At 35.8% G+C, this 23541-nt stretch overlaps 2 protein-coding genes, 1 non-coding gene and 2 pseudogenes across 3 annotated transcripts; 3 read left to right on the top strand and 2 right to left on the bottom strand.

Annotated features, from left to right (window-relative positions):
• Positions 1-2114: 2114 nt before the first annotated feature.
• On the top strand, positions 2115-8335 carry LOC129297587 (uncharacterized). Its single transcript, XM_054935917.1, has 5 exons — positions 2115-2593; positions 3257-3345; positions 3578-5545; positions 6537-6720; positions 7585-8335. Exons 1-5 carry the CDS (start codon positions 2512-2514, stop codon positions 8211-8213), a joined length of 2952 nt encoding a protein of 983 aa, XP_054791892.1. The 5' UTR covers positions 2115-2511; the 3' UTR covers positions 8214-8335.
• A 2416-nt stretch (positions 8336-10751) lies between these two features.
• Positions 10752-10839, top strand: LOC129297594 (small nucleolar RNA R16). Its single transcript, XR_008590224.1, has one exon. It is a non-coding gene; the product is annotated as a small nucleolar RNA R16 (small nucleolar RNA).
• A 2011-nt stretch (positions 10840-12850) lies between these two features.
• On the bottom strand, positions 12851-13994 carry LOC129297592 (protein SODIUM POTASSIUM ROOT DEFECTIVE 2-like; annotated as a pseudogene).
• Positions 13995-18072: 4078 nt separating this feature from the next.
• LOC129297590 (UDP-glucuronic acid decarboxylase 1-like) lies at positions 18073-20039 on the bottom strand (annotated as a pseudogene).
• Positions 20040-20633: 594 nt separating this feature from the next.
• LOC129297591 (60S ribosomal protein L35) lies at positions 20634-23054 on the top strand. The gene is made up of 4 exons (XM_054935919.1): positions 20634-20768; positions 20879-21014; positions 21111-21267; positions 22804-23054. Exons 1-4 carry the CDS (start codon positions 20765-20767, stop codon positions 22876-22878), a joined length of 372 nt encoding a protein of 123 aa, XP_054791894.1. The 5' UTR covers positions 20634-20764; the 3' UTR covers positions 22879-23054.
• The last annotated feature ends 487 nt before the right edge of the window (positions 23055-23541 follow it).

The raw sequence follows: 23541 nt of genomic DNA on the forward strand, positions 1-23541 counted from the left end.
GGGAGTCAGGGCTTCCCCCTTGGAAGAAAACAAGGGACGTTTGTCAGTTTGAAAAACACAGGTGGAGCATCCCACAACACAACAAAAAACCTGCCAAATGCTTCCATTTTAAATACAGAATTTGTCCCCTTTCTCGTTTTCAACGCGCGCACACACACGATATCCACTTTTCAATTCTTATAATGAAGCAACACGCGCAGAACCCCTTCCACCTTATATTTTACTTCCTCCACTTTTATATGTAACAGAAAAAAAATTATATCACACACTTAAAAAAAATTAATTAATTATAATAATTATGTCTGAAAAATTATATCACACACTCAAAAATAATTAATTAATTATAATAATTATGTCTGAAAATAAAAAATAAAATTAAAGTACTTTATATTAATTAATCTGAACATACATTAATTATTTATTATTAATGTAAATTATAGAGGGCAATTTAAAAAAATATGTAATAAATATTTATTAAAATATATAATTTTACTTGTACTAAAAAATAAATAAAAAGTAATAATTATTTTTATAAATAAAAATATAGTACAATGTAATTAATATTAAGACTGACGACGCCGCGAGTGTTTACCTCCAATTGCAGCAGCCACGCACGCACCCAGATTTTGCTCAGACTGTCCGCTTTTCTATAATTATAATCACTCAATTTGTTACTTCATTTATTCCTAACCGCATTAGTTTCAACCTTAAAAGCGTGTCTCCCAAGTTTCAAAATAACACATCTGATCCATCTTTGACTATATATATATATATATATATATTATTATAAATTGCTGTGTAGTTAAAATTCCACATTATGTTTTCTTTTACGTGTGTTATTTGTTAATTCACACCCTTTGGACTTTGATCCATGATATAGGACAATTTTTAGAAATTTTGCCCAACCCAAAATACAGCACGATGTGTCATGTTTATGACTTTTACAGATGATTTCCTTCATCTCTCTATCTATTATTATCACTGTTCCTTGTAATTAAGGATGCGTATTTTAAAGGAGTCAACTATTTAAAGCTAGGCCTTACATCACCCGAGGAAAAATGAGGAATGTATAAAACCATCCAGGAGATTGGGATTTTAATTATTAATTTTTTAGAATAGCAAGGTAATTAATGTTGTCTTGTATTGTGGACTATAAACAACGCATTAGATGTGTAATTAGTTCATATGGTAATAATATTAATACATTCAAAATATCTAAATCCATCTGACAACTGCTTAATTGATCCAATTGAGAGTTTTATTAGTAATAACTAATAATCTGGAATTTAAATACTAAACAGCTACATTAAATATTCATTGTTAAATTTTTGTCTCCCTTTGTTTCCTCTTGACTCAACTAAATTAATGGGAATTCCATTCAACTTTTAAAAATCATTTTAAAAGTTACAATGGCGTAATAATAATCAATATATTAATATATAGAGTATATACAACACATGAAAAGTTTATTATCAATAAAACTCGATCATTTTATTATTATTCAGTAGCATTTATTACAGAGATAAAATATTTTTAATGATATATCTTTGGCTAATTCCATCCGTTTTTTGGGTTAAAATTAAAATTAAAATTAAAATATTACTTTACTCCCTCTATTTTTATTTATAAAAAAATTATTATTTTAGTTTTTTTTATATAATCAAAATTATATTTTTAATAAGAATTTATTGTAAAGTTTTTAAGTTATCCCGAATAATTTTATTATTTATAATTATAATAAATAATTAATGAAGGTTCGATTAATATAATTAATAATTAATAAATTGTATTGTAATTTAATTTTTATTTTTAAACATAATTAATATTATTATTTTTTTAAATTATGTGATATATATATATATATATTTTTATAAATTAAAACAGAGGGAGTACTATTTAACAAGTGGAGGCAGCCGGCGGGGAGGGGTGGGGGACAATAGGAGGAAGGAGAGGCACGTAAAACCCAAACCGCTGAGAAGACGCAGGTGGAATCCTGGGAAGTTGACACGTGGAAGGGAGGTTGGACGGAGTTTGCCCGCGCACCGGGGCGAGGTCCGGGCGTCCGTATGTCGGCATTTTTGAAAGTTCAAAAATAAGCCCCACCTCCACCCCTTTTTACCACTCCCCCCATTCTCTCTCTCCCACTTCCCTCTCTTGACGCCAACAACGGACCTCCATTAATGCCCGCCTCTCCCTTGCTCTCTCTCTCCTTCTTTCTTAGTATCATCAGCTGCTTGCTCTCACTTCCCCTCTCTTTCTCTCCCTCTGTGGAAGTGAAATCAATGATCTCGCACATTTTAAGATCTGCATTTTTTGTTTTCCCCTTTTTTGCTTTTCTTTCTCACTTCGCTTGCTCTTGTCACGCATTTTTGAATTAGCTGAGAATCCTAGGGTTTTTCTTCCCTCCCGTGATCTTCTCTCAAGCCTCCTCTCTCTTCCTTTCCGCTTCCTTTCCTCTATTATCGATCTTGCTGCCTCCAATTCAGGTATCTTTCATGACTGGTACTGGTTATGGAGAAGTTTCGCCACAAGAGATCCAACGTTCCTACCTCTGCTGATCGCTCCTCCCAACCCCATCCTGCTCTCTCTGAAGGTCTCATTCGCTTTCTCCTTTTCTTTTTCGTTTTTCTTTTTCATCCCTCTTTCCGCCTGGTTTCTCAGTGATGGAGTCGAAGCTGGTTCACCTGGAGAGTTTCTGACTTTCTTGGTCATTAAACGGTTTAAAACTTAACTTCAACTTCTTGCTTGAGCTGTCCAGTACAGCATTTATATACACTTAGAAACAGACACTTTCTAATTCTCAGTGTGAACCTTAGGTGGTTGAAGTCTTCGTCTGGCTTGTATGTTTACTTCAATTAGGCTTGTGAACTGCTTCTTAACTTTTTACTTGGTGCTATCGGTATAATTTTGTTTGGGTTAACAATAAATTTCAGAAATCATGATGTTATATAATTACAATACCTCATTATGGATCGTTTCTAAAAAGCACTTTGTGTCAATCAGTTGTATTCAAAGGAATTTTTTTCCTTAATTCACGCGTAAATGTGAGCATCACGATTTCTTGCCGCTTCTCTTTCAACTGCTTTTACCAGATACTGTAATAAGTAACCCTTATTGAGACCTTTGTCATTGCTTCCTGGCCAGGGTTTTAGTAATTTTAAGTGCATTATTGTCGCTATTTCTAATGCTAATTAAAGCCTTCCTCATTTCTGCTCTTGAATATTCAACCTAATAATGTAGTAAAATTCATTTCCAGGAAACAAGGGGGTTCAGAGACGGAGAAAACATCCTAATTTGCTCCCCGATTCCAGCCCTTCCGCTAGTGGTGTCGCATCTGAAAATTCGGTGAGCCGGTTTTTTCTTTTGTCTCTGGTAGCCTCTCTCCATTAATGCATGATCTGCTTCTTTGCATTTATGAATGAAGAAAAAACTCTTCAAGTTGAATGTTTATTGTATTCACACTTGGATTTTTTTTTTAAATTATCTTTATGAGATTATCTGTTATTTCAAAAGGAATGAAAAGGAATTAATAGATTGGCAGCAATGAACTCATGCATTTTCCACCTTTATTTTGCAGTCGTCATTTAAATTCGGGTGGAGATCTTCAAAACAACTGCTTGGTACTCCCATAAAGAAGTTACTAGCTGAAGAGATGTCGGGAGAAACTGAGTCCAAAAGAAGAGCTCCTAGTGTTATTGCCAGATTGATGGGTCTTGATGGGATGCCCTTGCAACAATCTGCTAATAAGCAACATAAAAGTTCCTCTGAAGTCCATCTGCAGAGAAGACAACAGTTGGAGATAACTCATAGTGGTCGATCATCCAGGAGAAGCTCAGGGGATCAGCAAGAATTTAAAGATGTCTTCGAGGTCTCAGAGATCCCAAAGGCAGAGAGCTGTAGGTATCCGTCCCAGGGTGCTGACTTGATTGCAACTGATGCTGAAATATCATTCATTGAACAGAAGTTCAAGGACGCCAAACGTCTGGCAACTGACAGGGATTCACTCTCTTCAAAGGAATTTGATGATGCACTTGAGGTTCTGGATTCCAACACAGATCTTCTACTAAAATATTTTCAGCGGCCAGATTCTTTATTTAAAAAGCATCTAAATGATCTGCAATCTGCTCCACTTCAATCACATTGTAAATACATAGAAGCTATGAGATCAACAAATATGGAGAAGTATGGACAGCATCATGACTTCAGCTGGAGGTCAGCTCGGGACGCAACCAGGTTGAATTGCAGTGGATCTCATCAGAAGCATCTTGATGGTTATCCTGCACAATTTGACAGAAGGCATGCTGTCCATAGTTCACCAAAATCACCAAAGCTTCAGTTGAGTGGAAAAGACAAACAAGATGCAATCCCCACAAGGATTGTTGTCCTAAAACCCAATATTGGAAAGGTACAGAATGCTACAAAATTCATTTCATCATCTTGTTCTTCACATGCTTTCTTATCAGAGAGTGGAAAGAGTGCTGCATATCCAGATGTCAGAAATAGGGGCCTTGAATTCAGTGAGAGAAATCTTCCTGGTACTGTCGGGTTTTCAAGGCAAAATTCAATGGAATCTAGGGAAATTGCGAAGGAAATCACTAGGCGAATGAAATGTAGTATACACAATGGATCTACAATTTTTGCGTCTTCTAGAATTAGAGGATATGCTGGGGATGATAGTTCTTATGACTTCTCTGAAAATGAATCTGTAGAGGAATCAGAGATAACATCGGCAACCTTGGCAAACTCTGTAGACTTAAGTAATCATAGCAGGCCATCATCCCGTTCAAGTGAATCATCTGTTTGTAGAGAGGCAAAGAAGAGATTATCAGAGAGGTGGAAAATGACGCACAAGTCTCAACAGGGGCAAGCCATCAACAGGGGCAGCACACTGGCTGAAATGCTTGCTATAACTGATAAGGAAATGAATGCAGCAAATTTTAAGATTACGTCTTCTGGGGGAGGTTACCATAATAAGTTTGCTACTAAGAGCACACCTGCTGGGTCGGTTGAACCTTTGGGTATCAGTAGTAAGGATGGTTGGAAGGATGGGTATATGGGAAGTCTGTCAAGATCAAGATCTCTTCCTGCTTCATCCGCAGGATTTGGAAGTCCTAGGACACTTCATGCTGATCGATTTATTATGCCAAAGGAAGCCCTTAAGCGGGAAAGAAGAAAAGCTGCAAAGAGTTTTTATCAGCAGCAAGGTTTGAATACCAGAAACTTAAAATCTGGTCACAAGAAGTCCTGGTCTTCTCATTGTACAAATATGGAAATTTATGATTCTTCACCAGACATGAACACAATCCAAGATAAAGTGAATGCCAAGCCTGAAGAAGATCCACCCAAGATAGAAGTTCCATCATCTGGTTCATTAACTGAGATCCTCAGAGATACAAGTGTGATTACTGAAGATGTGGTGGATGCAGCACTCAAAAGCCCAGCTGGGTCTTCTAAATCTCCTGATCCAGACCTTGGAGAATTACCTTCTGGTATATCAACCAGTGGCAGCCCTAGTGCTGTTGAAGGAGACAGTTTACTGCAGCAGGTTAAGTTTTTTGGATTTCCAGTTGATATGCATACATTTGGGTTCTTTTTCCTTAACTTTGTGTTTTGGTGGGATGTTGCTTCTCTCTACTGTCTGTTTCATTGTTACTAACAAAGTAGTCCAAGGTGAAAGTCACCCTTAAGACACCAGATCTCTATCTTATCTTAGGTGAGAGGCGCTAGAAAGATGCATGTTTAATTGAAGCAAGGTGGTTAAAGTGAGAAAGATATGCAAATTTGGAATAAATTTTGACTTAACCATTCAAGCATGTTCAAGTCTCTAGACATAGTAATCTTCAAAGCACTAATTAAGTCAAGTGCATCACTACTCAATCGCAATAAACATCAATTCATAACTCATAATAATATCAAGTGCACTTCTAAAGTGTTATCAAGTCAGACGTCAAAGTTAACTAATTAATACAACAACAACAACAACAACAACAAGCCTTTATCCCATTAGGTGGGGTCGTTAACTAATTAATGTTACTCAAAAAATGTGCCTGTGGTCCCATGTGACTGTTTTGTAAACTATGAAAAACTAATAATCTAATGATATTTTAAAATAGGAATAACTATTTTAACTTATTTTCAAATCTCTAGGGCTGAGTTGGGCTTTTAAGCTTGGGTTTTGTATTTTCCTATTTTATCCCATTACTGCTTTAATATTGCCTCTTCTCGGCACCTAGCGCACCTAAGGCAAGCACCTCTGACTACCATGGTCACTCTTTTCATATTCTTTTCTCCTCCCGCCTATCTATCATATTGGTCATTTGCAGACTATTTTTTCAAATGTGCATGGTGCTAAAAGGAATCGTATCAAGTCTTAAAACCTATGTTCTTTTTCTAAAATCTAAGGACACCAAGCTCATCTTGTCTTTGCCGCTCTACTTTGTTCCCAAACTTCGCTTAGTTCTTTCATTGTTGTGCATTCTATTTTTAAGCCTGCGTTTTATGTTTCCTGCTTCTCACATGTACGTTGTATACTTCAGGAGCCGTCAGTTGGTTCTTCCAGTGGAAGTTCGGTCTCCTCTCAACCAATTGTACCAGGACTCGAATCTTCATGCTGTAAAGAGGCTGATCAACCAAGTCCAGTTTCTGTACTGGAGCCTTCATTTACAGATGATCTATCATCTTGCTCGGAATGCTTTGAAAGTCTTAGCGCTGACCTCCAAGGTAACTGAATCAGACTTTTGGGTTGATTATTTTACAATGTAGTGTTTAATCACCACCCCTCCTTTTGTCTTCTTTAGTTCTTCCATCATTGGTACGTGATGTGCTTACTCAATTATTGTGGTTATGTTAGGACTTAAAATCCCTAGTAATTACAGAATTAGTTAACTATCATTGTGCAACATGAATAACTTTCTTGTCTTATTTTCAAGGGAAAAAATATTAAATGCAGCTGTTTGATTCCATGACAAATTGAACAATATTTACTGTTATTTGATCCTTGTGGCTTACTCATCTATTTGACAATATTATCTTCTCATCCATTTGAATTGTATGTGGTGGATGAAATGAACAATCATTATTGCAGTTGCACGGATTCTATGAGCAAATATGAAAGACCTTGATAACTGTGATCCACGCATAATAATAGTTCCTTATTAGTTTTCAGTGCCTTCATTACTTCTCAATATTAATGTAAAACTAGTTGTTACTTGAAGGGCATCCTTTTAATTTGTAGTTGAAAATGTTCATCTGAGCTATTACTTCTTTGTCGTGTCATTAATAAATTATCTAATATCTAATTTAATCTTCGTTAGGATATTGTGAAACAATTTCAAAACTGATGTTCGCTAATAGCTTGCTAAATTTTGCCAGAACTGCCTTTGTTACCATATTTACAATCTCTTGCTTATCATGTGATCTTTGGGATTTGAATTGAATTATCTGTTTTATTGGTAAGATCACGAGTCACTAGTACAAGAGTTTGTGAACCGTCTTACTTGCAACTTTGATCTGTTTTGTCATCAATATATCTCCCCCCCGCGGGGGGTGCGTTCCTGGTTTAAACGAACGTGTCCTTCTTGCTAGGTCTTCGAATGCAACTTCAGCTGCTAAAGTTGGAATCCGAAGAATGTGTTGAGGGACCCATACTGATTTCAAGCGATGATGATCGTGGGGAAGCATGTCTTGGAATTTCAGAAGGGAATGGATTACGTGGAGATAGCTGGGAGTCTTCCTACATTATTGATGTCTTGTCTGAGTCTGGCATTGATGGGGCCTATCCCCTTTCTTATTCGGAAGGATGGTACTCTCCCGAGTGGCCTGTGAGTCCAACAGTGTTCGACGAACTTGAAAAGAGGTACTCTGATCGTAGTGCTTGTTCAAGGCCTGAAAGGAGGATGCTTTTTGACCGTGTGAATTCGGGCATCGTTAAGATCTACAAGCAATTTGAGAATGATCGGCCATGGTTAAATCCCAAGGTAACAAATATTGGTTCCAGACTGATGAAAAAGAGGCTCCAAGATGATCTGTGCACTTTGCTGAAGAGCCAAGAAAAAGTAAAGGATGACGCTCTGGGAAAGGTGCTTGTGATGGAGTCGGAGTGGTTGGACGTGAGAGATGACGTCGACACAATAGGGTGGGAAGTTGAGAGATTGCTATTAGATGATCTAGTGGCAGAAGTCGCTGGTTCATTAGACATTTTGACCCCAAAGTAGGGAGCCGCGTCTTATGTAGATCAATTAGTGCAACCGTAATTTCATCGAAAGATGAATAAAGAGGATCATAATCTCTTTCATGAAACCGAATTTCGAATTTCTATGTGGGAAATATATATATATATATGTGTGTGTGTGTGTGTGTGTGTGTGTGTGTGTGCCTTAGAAGCCGTGTCGCATCTTGGGAAATTTTGCATTTATGGCTTCATCAACGATTGCTGGTATGCTAGAGATGCTGTTGGTGGCAATGCTTCGAAGAAGATGGAATAAAAAAATTTATGAGATCTTACATTACATTTGATTTTAATTTTTATGCGAAATGAAATGAGAATGAACGTTGTTCCTGAATTCAAATACGAAGCAGAAGAGATCTCTCTATGGAAGTGAACGCGCCTCCATGCATTTCTGAACTCATGCTAGTACAAGTCCATTGATCTCGTATCTCTGAAAGAAAGTTACACAAACATAAACATGTGATTGAGATATTCCTGAATTCAATTGTTATTAAAATGCAGTATTCTGCTCCACCGCCACGCCTCAACCGAGAAAGGAGAAATGAAGGAGAAAATGATGAATCAATTAAAGAGGGAAGTTGTTTTGGCAGTGTGGCAGAGTAAAGTGGGATTTGACGTTAAGTCGTGTGGGTGGCAGAGACGCAGTGATCATCAAAAATCAATGATCAAGGTTTTGGAGTGATTCTTCAAAGAGTTGGTGGGTCAGGTTCCTGGTAAAAGAGCTGGCCCAGCCAAAGGGCAGTTTGTGTTCTACCAAACACGGACGGACCTATAGCTTGATAATAGGGAGGGCCAAAGTAAAAATAAAATGAAGAATGGGGGATCAAAATATAATTTAAATTATTTTACAAATAAAAAATAATAATTTTTACCAAAGGGCCACTGATGCATGGATGATAAGAACCACCATTCTGTCATTGGTACCAAACTAGCAATTTTAGGGCAATGGAAATATCTTTCTAGACTAATTAAAGTTTGCATGAATGGTGGATATTTTTTAATTATAACCTAAATATAGGGAACAATTTAGTTAAAAAAAAGATCTACCCATTACTTTGACTAACAACAAAGTCTATATAGCTATTTCTTCTACTTACCAAATACCAAAAAAATAAATAAAAAAAGATGTCTCCTCATCTTTCTAGACTCATTATTGTGCATTAGTAGTTCAAGTCTTGAACTTGTACAATCAAACTGCTTTCTAGATCAAAGATCATCACTGTAAAAAGTTCAAAATAAATTGTGAATGTGCTAGCTTGTAACTGGTCTTGATTCAATAGTATTTTACAATGTCGCAAGAGGTTTTGCCAATATTTTGAAACCCAAACCAGATGTTGAACAAGAAGGAAAATGGGGTTGTGATTTTCATGGCTCAATTGGTTAGACAGGAAGTCAAACCAATGATATAAAAATTAAATAAAAATAAAATTTATATACACAAATATATAAATAAAACATTACTTTTGTTGATGGTGCTTGGATCTCGATGTCAAAGGCTAAATATTTGGATCATTGGAGTTAAAGGTAGATGCATGTCAGCACAAGCTTGTTATCTTGAAGTAAAATGTTAGAGTTAAAGGCATGCCATCATGTCATGACTCACGAGCTTTTGATCTCGATACCAAAGACTAGAGTGCTAGAGTTGGAGGGAGAGGTCAAAAATTAAGCTTGGGTCATGAAAGAGAGATTAATGATTAGAGAAGAGAAGACATAAAAGAGCTAGAGATTAGGAAGAGAAATCATGAATCTAGGCAACTTGGACTAAATTTTTTTTTTTATTTTTTAGCTTTGAACTAGGGTGACCCACTGCATTTTTCAAATCAAATGCGATTCTCTTAAAATCAGTTGGGTCAACTTGATCTAAATGCTAAATTGGTCTAATTGGTTGGACCAAGCCATTTTGATTAGCAGCTGGTGATTGGATCGTTTGATCAGGTCCAGTTTGGTTTTCAAAACACTGGCCCTCTCGGTTTGGTTAAAAACCTAAGCTGAATTCAGATTTTTTTAAAAAAAATGAAAATTATCCCTTTCTCTGGCCCTCTCGGTATTGTGACGATGTTTCAAAGCTATCAGGCCCATAGCCCATCCCTCGTGGCTTTTTATCCAGGCCTGTTCATTACGGCCCTACCATCCCCGGGATATAATGACAGCTGGCAATACCTCACGCAAATCCTCTCAAATGGTTTTGGACTTTGGGCTTATAAATTTAGATCATCACAATTCATCCCATTTCAAATATTAGGGTTCGAAGTTCGTATGTGTAAAGCGAGCTAGCGGCTTTTAGTTCTTGCTACCGCTTTCCAGAGAAGTGTATTATCTCCACTATTGTTTATTTAGGAGTTTCTTTTTCTCAAACTGTTTTGCTCCTCTGCCCTTTTCTTTCTGTCTGGTTTGCCCTCACATTGTTTCAGCAATTTATTCGAAACTTTATCTAACAAGGTGTCAGATTATTATGTGATAAATATATAATTTAGTTCAACTTTATTGGCTTCGCCTTCATATTTTTATAATTGTTCCCACCGTTAATGGCAAATGATGAAAAAATTCTTATCCTACACACTGAATTTACTCAGTGTGTGGACCATTAACTCTGCTTATTATCTGCTGCCAATATTTTATGAATTGCATGGTGATGATAAACTTAAAGTGTACCTTTTAAAGTTACCTTAATTTTTGTTGCAAGTTACAAGTGATTTGGTGGATCGTTCTGGAACAACCAGTTTTACTTAAAAAGGGTGTGTATTTTGTGGTGATGAGTTACTAAATACATTTGCAAATACGAGATATATTAGTGAGTGAATATGCTCTCTCTGAGCAGGATGCATACCCAGTTTCTGGATTTATTTTTGTAAGGCAAGTCTTTGTTCGGTAAGATGAGAAATGATTTTTGTATTTTATTTTTAGAAAAATGGAAAAAATTGAGAGTTATTGAATGATGATTGCAGACATCTACTAAATATTGGAACGTGTAAACAAACCACCATTGTCGCGGAAGAAATGCAGATGCTTGCTAGACATGAATCATGATCGTAGATATATAATAGGTATTGGAATGAAGAAATACAAACAAAATGGAAAATAGTGCAATTTTCAACTTTATTATTAATAAAATCATTGCCTATGATACTGCTTTAACAGAATTAATGTGTTTGGGGTCACCATTGTAGCAAAAGAAATGCTTCAGACTCTGTTGGACCTCAGGGCTCAGAACTTATGGTCCAATCTCAAAGAATTCTGGCCTCAACTAATTGTGATTTGTGAGCGATGCTACTCACATTTCATTTTCATTTTTAAGTCATTGACATCTATATTGTGGTTAATTGACACAAGAGGGGCGCAAAGCATAAATAAAGTTCAAGTTCTTTGATTCACTTTTCAATGTTTATATTGTATGGTATTGTATTGTATGTTTTCTACAGCCTAAAGATGGCCAAAAAACTATATAACCTAAATATGAAGTAAATAATTATAACTTACATATATAGTCATATGGAAGCCAGCGAAACTGTTGTCTTGCTCTTGTCCTTTAATGTGTAACTTGTAGCACACTTAATTTACCATCTAATTGATATCACAGGCCATAATTTATTGAGTCACTATCATGTATCTGCTACAACCCGGCTTTCAAAACCCATTGAACTATTGGCTTGTCATTTGTCACGCCACACTTGTGCTTTCTTATTTTTACGCCTTTGTTGATGATGGACAGGTCTATCTTCATATCGAAGGTTTTCAAAGCCTTTGGATGGTTTGGAGAATTTCGGTGAAAAAGGTTGAAAAATCAAAGGGCTATATTGGAATTATATTCATTTTGTTATTTTAAAAACTGATGTTTTAAAAAACATGTTTTAAAAATAAAAAATAATAAAAATAAGTATTTTTTATTTTCCTTATTATTTAGAATAATAATCCAGAATTCTTTTTTGTTTTCTATTTTCTAAAACAATATTTATTTTTTAATTTTTTAAAATATTTTTTGAAAATATGTTATCAAATAAGTTGTTTTATTTTTTTGTTTTAAAAAATAGAAAATTATTTTCAAAATAAGCTGTGAAACAAGGCCAAAATTACTCTGGGCCAATTACAAAGCAAGTAACATCAACAACTTGAAATTCATATTGGAATCTACCCTACTCATGAAAATAACAACCTATCACCCACCATTATGTGGTTTTCATTAAATAACATGTAAAGAAGAAGAACTTGTTTGATTACTTCTTGTTCAAGAACTGAGAAGGTAACCTTTGGCCAGCATTAGAATTCATAAGGAGTCTTGATCTTCCAATTATATCACATCATGTGATTTAAGGTACGGGAGAGACATTAAAAACCTTAAAAAGAGAGAAAAATAAAAAATATTATTAAACTGGACCGTGTCGAGCAGCACAATGGTGTGGCAGGATTGCAGCAAAACGCCAAAACCTTAGGGATACAGACATACTGTGTGATTATGAGATTGGGCCACAGCCTAGCTAATTTCAAATCCAATTTAATCGTACTAAATAAAGTCCAACCTCTTGCATGCTTTCAGAGAATTCAAGTAAACTTCCTAATGTTTGCATTACTGCTAATTGCATGAGTAACCCATTCACCTTCAAATTATGCATCTTTTTTCCTCGTCAACTAGATTAAATTTGTTGTCTTTGTTTCAGCAATGCCAGATCCAACTGCTGAGGCTGATGTTGGCCAAAATTGTGCATTCTTTACCTTTGATACACTTGCCAACATGCTCAGTGGAGTCACATCTCTAATTATTGCCACCTTCTTTGCTGCCAAATCTATATTGAAGGAACTCACCCCTACCCACATGATTCACAATATTAACCATGTACATCTTTCATTGGGGAAATTTACTGGAGTGCAAAACTGAGGCAGATTTTAGTTTATTGAAAAAAAAGTAAGATCTTTGATGAATATTTCTTAAGCCCAACGCCTAATTGAGGTTTTAAAGAATTTAAAAGGTTGATAGATACCATCCATTCTTGAGAGATACTTTCTCACTTTTCCTACACAGCCTTTGCAGTGTAGAGAAACTCTCAAAACCACAACCTGTAGGAAACATTCATTTAAGTCATAGCCAATAGAATTTGAGTCTACATACCTTATCCCTGAATATAGATATGGCTTCGGTTGGAGAATCTTAAACGAGTAACATAAAGTAGCGATAGAGACAAGAAACCTGGTCATAAGAAGCAGAGGGTTTAGAAGCAGTAGTGTTGGTTTCATCTTGATAAACAATTTGAGCCTGCTGTCATGTGTTGAAGGTAATACCGAGACGAGGTCATAATCATTAGCATCACTCAGCAAGTATCTAGATGAACCAGTAGGAGTGATTGAATCCGCTGGTGGTCTAACTCTAACCCAACTCTTTCTAAGAATACTGTTAACTAGATTAGAAGAGTAATTGATGATATTCAGATTTTTCACTCAGCTTTCCCACACTGCTTTTGTTCTTTTGATCATGACTCTTGGTTGTACTCCTCTTGTGCAGGTCTTTTGGCTTTGAAGAAGAGCTCTTGTTAGTCTTCTAGTGATGATAAGGGTATGGTCTTAGGTTAGTCTGTGAGTAAGAGGGGGTGGTGGTGAGAGCTTTGGAGGGGAATCTAGAAAAATCTTTGATGATAGGGTTGTGACGATCAATGGCTTGACTACCTAGTTGAATGGAGTTGGAAGATGAGCATGAGGAGGAGGAGGAGAAAGCTTGATCCATGCTCAGACATATCGCTGTCGACGCTTAGGAACTACAGAGGCTATCTATGCCTTTCATCTTTGGATAATGATAACAGAGAAGAACTAATGGTTTAGAGTTTCTGCATCAATCACATAGGCAGATAGATATATATATGAATAGAGAGTCTGTAAATGAAATACTGAATGCTTATGAGTTTCAGTCAGTACCTTTGAGTGTTGGTAGTAGCTGGGCTGAGATATAGAGACAGAGGAAGGGGATTGAAATGGAAACTCACACCACTATACTGCCAGCCTTAAATGACTCACTTAATAGAAGAAAATCCAAGGTCTACATTCCATACACTTTTTATCTAAAAATATCAAAATAAGTATTTTTTAAATAACTTTTGCTTGTCATTTGCTACAAAATTTATTTGTCTTTATATCGTTTAATTGGGGCCTATGATATATATTTATTTAAAGACATTTATTATACTTTAACATTAAATTGTTTATTTTGACATTCATGTGATTTTATTTTAGTGAAAAGGCAAGGAACTTGGAATATGTCCAAGTTGATTGATCAATAACAACATAAGAAATCAGAATCATACATGCCCACAATAAATCTTAAAGGAGTTAAGTTTCCATTAAAACCACTGCTGGCAAAAAAATCAATCAATAAACCAAAATAGGGTTCACATATTAAGGGAATGCTAATAATTTTCAGTTGTTTCATTCATCTTGATGTGTAACAAAATCAAATGTCGGAAAGAAATAAATGGATGCAAAATTTGTCAAGTTCGTAAGGAATAGGAGAATGTCTTATTTAAATTTGATGCTCTGGCGTGGTGTATCATTTCCGTGTCAAGACACAGCAAAAAAGGGTGACCTTAATGCAACGCAGCCAACATTTCTATTGCTTTTAAGATTGAAAATGATGTATAACAAGTTCCCTGGATTTGTCTTAACTCTTCACTTGTCTTTACCATCTCAATAAAAATGAAACCATCACTGTGACTAGATAAGACCCAGTTTACTTCACAAGGGTTTCATTATTTCATCCATTCTAGATGAGACTGTAAATGTTTAAAGATAAGACAACCTTTTTATTATTTATCTCATAATATAATATGATCGTATCTCGTATATACTGAACATTTTATGCAGAGCAGTTTGGATGGGCCTGAGGTAGCAACCACATTAATGTCTATGCAAATAGCTGGTCTTCTGAAGTACCAAAAATACAATAAAAATGGTGGCACGAATATCTAATGCACTGTGGAATCAAGTATGGGTGGCCTGCAAGTTTATTACGTACCTAGCACATAACAACAAGCTGTGTTGGTGTTATATTTGAAATTTTGAATATTAGGGCCAGATGAAGCCGAGCAACGGATAAATTTTTATAGCATCTTTATGTGCCAAGTTTGTTGAAATGACATCGATTCTATCATTTTATGAAGCATTGAATGATAAGAATGGATGTGGAAGATGCCAATTAGCTACTCAAAAAGACAACATTTTTAGTGGGGTTTAATGTTAATAGATGTTACTCGTTAAGACATTTTTGAAAGATCATTAAAGGAAAAGTCAGTGCTATTTGCAATATACAAGGTGCTTGCAATAATGAAAGATGAACTCAAAAGGATGGGAAGTAGTTCAACATTAAAATGTTCATAGATTAAAAGAAACAACAATTTCAGTAGTTGACACATGACGGCGTTAATCAAGTCAGACTTTGCAATAAACCAATCGTACCTTTTTTTATCTTCTATTTATCAGAGCTATCATATGAACATACTACTTTATTTTATCTTAATATTTCTACCTTTGAATCTATTTATGAAAATAAATGATAGTTAGTTACTTGTTTTTTAAAAATGGTTTTACCCGATGTAGTGAACAAAGCGATGCCTTCACAATCATCCTCTTACTCACATTCTTATAATACCTAAGTGGTTCATGCTTTCATCAATGATGCCATCCTCAACATTACTCATTATTGATTAATTTAGCGGACCATATATGACAACAAGATGATTCACCAACTTTAAGTTTGTTAGGAACTTGAAAAAAACCCGTCGATATTTGCAGACTTATTCACAGTAACTTGTGTAGGAATCTGAACAAAAATAATACACTTGCACAATTTTCTCCTCAGCAACTAGTTCATTGGAATAAATTTCATCTGGAACAGACGCGACAAACATATATAATATATCCACAGCAGGCAAGAGCTGCAAATTTATAAAACAATACAAACCACAATCTCTAACTAGTTCGACGCTGCAACTTTACAACTCAAGGTATCTTGCGGACTATTCCAAAGTTCCACAAGGAGAAAGTATGATCAACAACAATTACTTGTTGACAGATAAAAATGAATGGATATAAAGTAATCTGAATTCAATTTCAACCGAAGCAAGGACTCAATTGTAGAACAAACTGAACTGTGTCAATTATTTATCCCAATTAGAGCAAACTGACGCTCAAAGCCCTGTCATCTAGGCTGGCGCACTATTTCAATTTAGACCCTATGGTCGAGAGACCTAAACCTGCACCAAGGATAATAAATAATAACAAATATAGTGGTCCTCTCAGCTCGTTGGAGCTTGATCAAATTCTTAGATGATCTGACAGTGTAGGATATCAATATTTTATAAAAAAAACTTTAAATTTCATGCTTTGTAACATCATACATTAAATTAATACAATAGTCAAAAGAAAATTGCTTACAAAATTGACAAGTTTATCTATTGTGCCAAGAAGGCAAATATGTATATAGACAATCGAGATATAATATTATATCATTTGACGTGTTGCATAATCCATTCCACTGTGTTGACATTGATAGTATATGAAAAAAACTACAAATGTTGAAGCGGGGATAAACTCTTTCCCATATACATAGAGGGCTTATTGCCTACCATTCTTACTCCATCCCTTTTCCTTCATCTTCGTTCCAAATCCAATTCTAAAAATCACTAACCATAAGAGGAAGCCCTTCTCTTAGCGAGACTTTTGGCTCCCAATTCAGCAGTTCCTTTGCTTTACTGATGTCTGGTTTCCTCATATGGGGATCATCTGCCATATTTGGTTTGTATTCTATAGTAGCACTTGGATCAATTATGTCCTTGACAACCTGGGTATTTATGAAAAGATGACAACTAGAGTATACCAATAAAAATAATAACTTATGTCTCCGTCCTCTCCTCCTTCCCCTCAATACTCATACTGAGGAGTAACTGTAACTGAATAGAGCGTTTTCAGTTTCATGCAATGCATGGGACACATCTCTAGTTAAGCTAAAAAAATGAAAAAAAGAGAGGCCAAGAAGAAGACAATACCTGAGCAAGTTCTAACATGGTGAACTCTCCTGGATTACCCAGGTTAAAAGGTCCAACATGCTCACCTTCCATCAACGCCACCAGCCTATCAACCTGTAAGTCAAAAAAAATTGGCTTTCAGTTGTATCATTACAGAGCAGCATAGATATTCACAAGTATTGGCCAAATAAAAATATTCTCATATGAAGCAAATCCCCAAAGTACTTCGTTGATATTAACTTGTCTAGCTTAAAATCTTTACATTCTTCTTTTGACCAACCACAATCTTTACATTCTGAAATCAAATTTCTATCATACAAAAATTATAGGAAACAGAAAACAAATTTCAGTTAACCTTCCAAAAGCTATTTTTCTTTGCTTTACGAATTCTCTCTATTATTTATAAAAGTCCATTTTCACTTGAATGGTCATCCTATTAGGTATCAAAATATTTTTTGACAAGATAAGCAGGTCATAAAAACTCAAGTATTTTTTATAAGAAAGTTAGGAAATTTTGTCCCTGAAATTTTAGGTAAATGGTTATCAATTTTCACAATATTTGTAAATATTTCTGGGACATATTTCATTAAAAGTAGTATCCTCAACCAATGTATATTTAATATAATTTCTTCTGAAAAGCAAGGTCCATCTAGGTTTCTTTAAAACTCCAAGTCATGTCTAATAGGCTATTTTTCAAATGCAGTGCTCAACAGTTAAAACTTGACCTAGCGAATGGATTCTTTTTGCCAACCATAAACCTGTGCTAAACAAGTGGTATGCATGACCGATAGCACAAATAAAAAAGATTCAGAAATATGTAAAGTTTCAAAAAAAGAGTTTAGACAGCTATACCAAATCAGACACATATTGGAAGCTTTTATTTTGCTTCCCATCACCATATACAATCTTTGGTTGTTTGCAAATTGCTTGGAAACATGGACATAAAGGTATGAGGCATAATAACCCCCTCTAAGGCCCAGAGAAACACAAGAATGAGAGAGGAGCCAAACCTGTGCAACAAAATTTCTTGCTACATGACCATCATCTAAACACATCCGAGGTCCATATGTGTTAAAAATTCTAGCAATTCAAACCTAATAACCAACAAGACTCGTTTCAGTCTCAATATAAAATGAGATCACAAAATGCCAAACAAGTTACTCACACATGAGTAATAAGACAAATTTAGGAGCTTCATTAATGATGATCAGAATATTTTGGCAACTCTTCACTATCTTTATTCTTCAACAATGACTCTCCCTATATTAAAAAGGGTCAGTACAGGATTTTTATGCTACCAACACAATCACTTCTAGTCTTAAGAACTCAGCCTCTTTCCCATGGCCATGAGCGAAAATAGTATTGATCAGAATGATTATATCACCATTTGAATACAGTGGATACAATATACAATAGTGGGAGTTTAACAAGTTGTAAGTCACTTAAGCATACTGAGTTTTTCAGCTCATTAGTTACATCTCACTTTAATTTTCGAGGAGAACTAATCGTCTGAAGAATTATTGGATTGATAAATAAAGCATCATGAGTAGAATAGGCAAGAGCGCAATGACAAAACAAGATGCACCCATATTCTAAGTATCGTAATGGTATAGTATAGCAGCGTAGAACTTCTTAGCCAATACCCAATAACATAGACATCAACGTAGATAACTTAAAATAGCCAGTTAGGCACAGATTGATTATATAAGCTACCTTAACTCCAACACCTTGATGATAATCCATTGACAAGGTTTCTGCAGTCCACTTTCCTTCATTATAACAGCTCCTGTCACCTAAAATTTTCATGTATTTTCAAACTATTGAACCACAATACATACGTCATGTATGACTATAGTACAAGAAAACTTTAAATCTCTTTACATTTAGAAGCCTACCTATTAGATTTACATTCCCCTAGTAAGTCTCCTTTTGGGGATGCTCAAGTGGATCACCGTAAACCTCACTAGTACTAGTAAGAAGGAACCTTGCACCAATCCTCTTCGCGAGTCCCAGCATATTAAGGGTGCCCATCACGTTTGTCTTGTGAGTCCTATGTAGTTAAGGGTCTCAAAATAACAGTAGGATGAAATCCAGCCAATCTCAAATTTTGAGTTTAAAACACTATAATTGAGTGAATATGAAAAAAAATTATGCCCATCACCGATCAATAATGATTTAAAGATGAAGGATATAATGGTCTTGATGGGATTATACTTGTAATGCACAGGCAAAGTAGGGCAAGCCAAGTGATAGATTTGATCGACTTATAAGAGAATTGGTTTAACCACATCATGATGAATGAGCTCAAATCGTGGGTTCCCAAATAGGTGTACCAAATTTTCCTTCCTCCCGGTGAAAAAATTATCGATCACAATGACATCATTTCCCCTGGCAATAAGCTTGTCAATGAGGTGACTTCCTATGAAACCTGCCCCTCCAGTAACCGTAATCCTTGAACGCCGGTGACTGAGTACGACTGGGACTCTCCCCACTTTGCCTCCCAGCCCATAACATGAACTGGAAACCTCATCATGTCACATCAAGCTCGTAGAGAAGGATCTGGGAATGAAGGGATGGGATTCAGATGGGGAAAGATGAGAGAGGGTGGGTTAAATGATGAAAAATGTGGAGCCAATAAAAATACGCACCAAGATAAAGAGAAGCCTTTGTTCTTTCAATAGATAGTTCATCAATTTGGGAAGGGATCTAGGATGTTTAAGGGTTTTGGGTGAATATGGTGGCTCTGTCTGTGCACCCAGCATCTCTTCGTCCTGTCTATGATTTAAGCTAGTTTACTTGTATGGCTGCTTCATATTTTAAGAATCGGTATTTAACTACACAGTTTCTGAGCGTTGAAAATAACGAGAAAGTGAAAAGAGGGACTTGGAATGTGGGTGCAGATGTGAGCATTGGAGAACGAGTTTGTCACACTAAATGGGCCTTAAACTTAGAGCTTCTATTCTTGTTTCAAAAAATCTTATTTATTTGAGCAACAAGCAAAATGAGAAAGGGAGAGGATGTTTGTTGAATGATAGTTACGGTGGAAAAGAAAAGGCATAAATGCAAAGGAAATCAACCCCACCAAAACCATTAGCTGCTTCTGAGTCTGAGATCCAACATTGGATTGCCCATAGGCTTTTGATGCCTAATTGGCTTGTTAGTAAGGCGTAAGACCTAATTCATCAAAATTTGTCAAATCTAATTATGTGCATGCTGCTCATAATGCACTCACTGACTCATATAATGGTAAAATTTTACTAAAAACAAGCACTTCAACGTTTATGATTTAAAGTAAATAAATATATAAATATGTTAAACGTAAATCACATCTACTGCTATTAACAAGGGGCCGAGTAATGTGACCATTTTCGCCCATGAAATGTGTAGCCCAAATAAGGCTATCGTAGGCCCGTTTTGTTCACAGACCAGAAAACGGGCGGCCCCTTGTTTATCAGGGTTCGTCCTTCCCCTATCCCGCCTCTGATGGTATTAGGGTTTCAAGTGTCGGGAGTACCATACCTGCTTTTCACCGGAGAAAATGGGTAAGTCCTTCGCCGAAATAATTTCAAATTTGGGTTATATATTCTTAACTTTTCCATTCGAAATCTGAACTTTTGGATTGGATCTGCATTGTATATTGACGGCATTGAAGCGAGGATAAAGGTGCACGAGTTGAGGAATAAAACAAAGGCAGAGCTACTCAGCCAGTTGAAGGATCTCAAGGCAGAGCTCGCTCTACTTCGAGTCGCCAAGGTCACCGGCGGTGCCCCTAACAAGCTCTCTAAGATGTAATAATCCTCTGTTCTGTATACAAGTCTTATGGCACTTCTAATGTTAAAATTTATGAACTGATTGGGAGAAACGGTTGTTTGGTGACTTTGCAGTAAGGTGGTGAGGCTGTCAATAGCGCAGGTGTTGACTGTTATTTCCCAGAAGCAGAAAGCGGCTCTGAGAGAGGCTTACAAAAACAAGAAGTATTTGCCTCTTGATCTCCGTCCCAAGAAGACCCGAGCCATTCGCAGGCGCCTCACAAAACACCAGGTTTTATTTATTCTATATTGTAGTTTGTGCATTTTCTGACTTCCTTTGTAATTTGTTTGTTTGTTTGAAAGGTTGCATTATTAATTTGTGGAGCAACTGGTTGATGACAAACTTTAAAAGATAAAAAATAACTTTGTTATATGCCTATGATATGATATTCTTAGAACGTTAGATGAGTCGAAAAGTTTGCATTTTTCAAACTTAGATGTCGAATTATGATTTCTGCTTTTGGGTTATATAGGGCATGATAACGACTAGCTTACGAGCATGATAATTTCTTGGTATTTATGTTTAAAGAACGTGGTACAAGAGGTTGAGTTCTGTTAGTTTTTATGGGCTTTTTTCTTATATTTCGTACGTCTTAAAATTTATTTATTTATTTATTTTTTGTGTTGGATTGATTCAAGATATTTTAGTCTCGTAATGGAGAATCTTTGAGAAGTCTTTGATGATTGGTTAGGATAGGATTGATTTAAGCCATTTTAGTCTCGTAATGGAGAATCTTAGAGGCCCTCTGTATGAGAGGATCTGAGGGTAGAATGGATTTGTATCATTGATCATAAATATTTCGTTTTAATAAATTATTCCTGGGGATTGGGTACATAATGTGACAGTCTAGTTTCATGGTGTCGTTAAAGCAGTGATGTAGAGTTCTTCTAGTTGATGTAAGTGCTGATGTCTGAGAAGACCGAATTCAATTTCACAACTTGTATGAGAGCGCTTGGGGAGCAATTCCTTTATTCACAGAAGCACGGCACAGAATATTGTCTCTAAGGAACCAAATTCAAACTTCCTATGTTGGATGGCAAGGCAACAATAAAACATTAAAACTACAGCCACCCATATGGGTTTATTTCAACATTCTATCTAACAAAGAAACTTGCCCATATACTATTTCCATGGTAGTTCAGGTTCAAATAACCCTAACAAACCTTCCAAACCAACCATATAAAACTAAAAAATAAAACTTACGAAGTCAAGAAGCTGGAAGAAAGTTGGGCGATTTTGCACAGATATGACTTGGTTAGAGGCAAAATGAGTACCAATACCCCTGGATAAGGTAGTCCTATCGGCTGCTGCTTGATTGATCAAGTTGTCCACATCAACATCTGTATGAGAGCCCTTGGGTAGCGATTCCTTTATTAACAGAAGCATTTATGGAATCTGAAAAATGGGCTAAAGTAATTAGGTTATTGAGGTTTGGCTAATTGTCAAGGCAGAATTTTTACCCTCAGCTTTGATTGACATCATTTTCTTGTCTCGTTATTAAAAAAAATTCCATTACTTCATTCAATTCTTGAATGAAATAATCAATCGTTTGTCTGCAGGGATGGTTTTTTTTTTTTTTTTCCATTTGTTTAACTTGTACAAATCTTGTTTGGAAATTGGAAAATACTTGTTTGTTTAAACCATAGTTGAATTGGTTGAAAGTTCTTGGCTTGCTTGATCTGCACTCTTTTACCCCCGGTTTACTAATGCCCATGCTCTTATAAATGTGGTTTATCTTAAACTGTTCTCCCAATTTGGCGGGTGTAGGCATCATTGAAGACAGAGCGTGAAAATAAGAAGGAGATGTACTTTCCATTGAGGAAGTATGCCATCAAAGTGTAGGGTAATCCATTCTCTAGACCAGTCAAGTTCATGTATTGAATATTAGGTTCGGATGCTGCCATTCGATGGGCATTCTAATTTTTCAAGCCCTCTATTTTTCTTTGACGTCCCTGTATGCTGCTTCACATTATAATTTCCAAAAGTTATCAAATTACAAAGATCTTGCTTAGAAATTATTCTTGTGTGCGTGGATGGCAGTGATTTATTAGTTTTTTGCAATGCTTGTTAATTTGGTAATTTCATTTTGCCATTGAACTTGGCTTTGCGTCCAGATTTTGGTTTCGGTTTCATGTGGATCTGGACTCCTTTGGTTGAGAGAATATTCGTTGCATAGAAAGGATGCCATGTTTTTAAGGGAGCTCCGAAAGAATAAAAACAATTAGGTTTTTGATGTATGTATGTATGTATGTATGTATGTATTTTTTTTTAGTATGTTGTAAACTAAATATGGATTTTTATTGATTAATAATTTGTTCGAGTTTCAATTCAAATTTTTTATTTATAACTATTTGAATTGATTTTTAAAACTCATTTTTTAATATTATTAGGATTTAACAGTTAATTTAATTTTTGGAGTTTTTATTGTTATTCCTCCTATTTCCTCACCACCTGTTCAGAAGCAGCGTCCGACGACGGCTCTCTTCCATCCCGTCACTTGTTCCC

The sequence above is a fragment of the Prosopis cineraria genome, unplaced genomic scaffold (assembly GCF_029017545.1).
Source record: "Prosopis cineraria cultivar Desert tree isolate PC_DT_omini unplaced genomic scaffold, ASM2901754v1 PC562, whole genome shotgun sequence".
NCBI classification, from domain to species: Eukaryota; Viridiplantae; Streptophyta; class Magnoliopsida; order Fabales; family Fabaceae; genus Prosopis; species Prosopis cineraria.

Bases quoted from the DNA above. Each gene is read 5' to 3' on its own strand.
- LOC129297591 (XM_054935919.1), top strand. The intron at 21,015-21,110 runs GTAATAATCCTC...GTGACTTTGCAG, and splicing joins CCTAACAAGCTCTCTAAGAT to TAAGGTGGTGAGGCTGTCAA. The intron at 21,268-22,803 runs GTTTTATTTATT...TGGCGGGTGTAG, and splicing joins GGCGCCTCACAAAACACCAG to GCATCATTGAAGACAGAGCG.
- LOC129297587 (XM_054935917.1), top strand. From the start codon at position 2,512: ATGGAGAAGTTTCGCCACAAGAGATCCAACGTTCCTACCTCTGCTGAT. The intron at 5,546-6,536 runs GTTAAGTTTTTT...TGTATACTTCAG, and splicing joins GAGACAGTTTACTGCAGCAG to GAGCCGTCAGTTGGTTCTTC. The intron at 6,721-7,584 runs GTAACTGAATCA...CCTTCTTGCTAG, and splicing joins TCTTAGCGCTGACCTCCAAG to GTCTTCGAATGCAACTTCAG.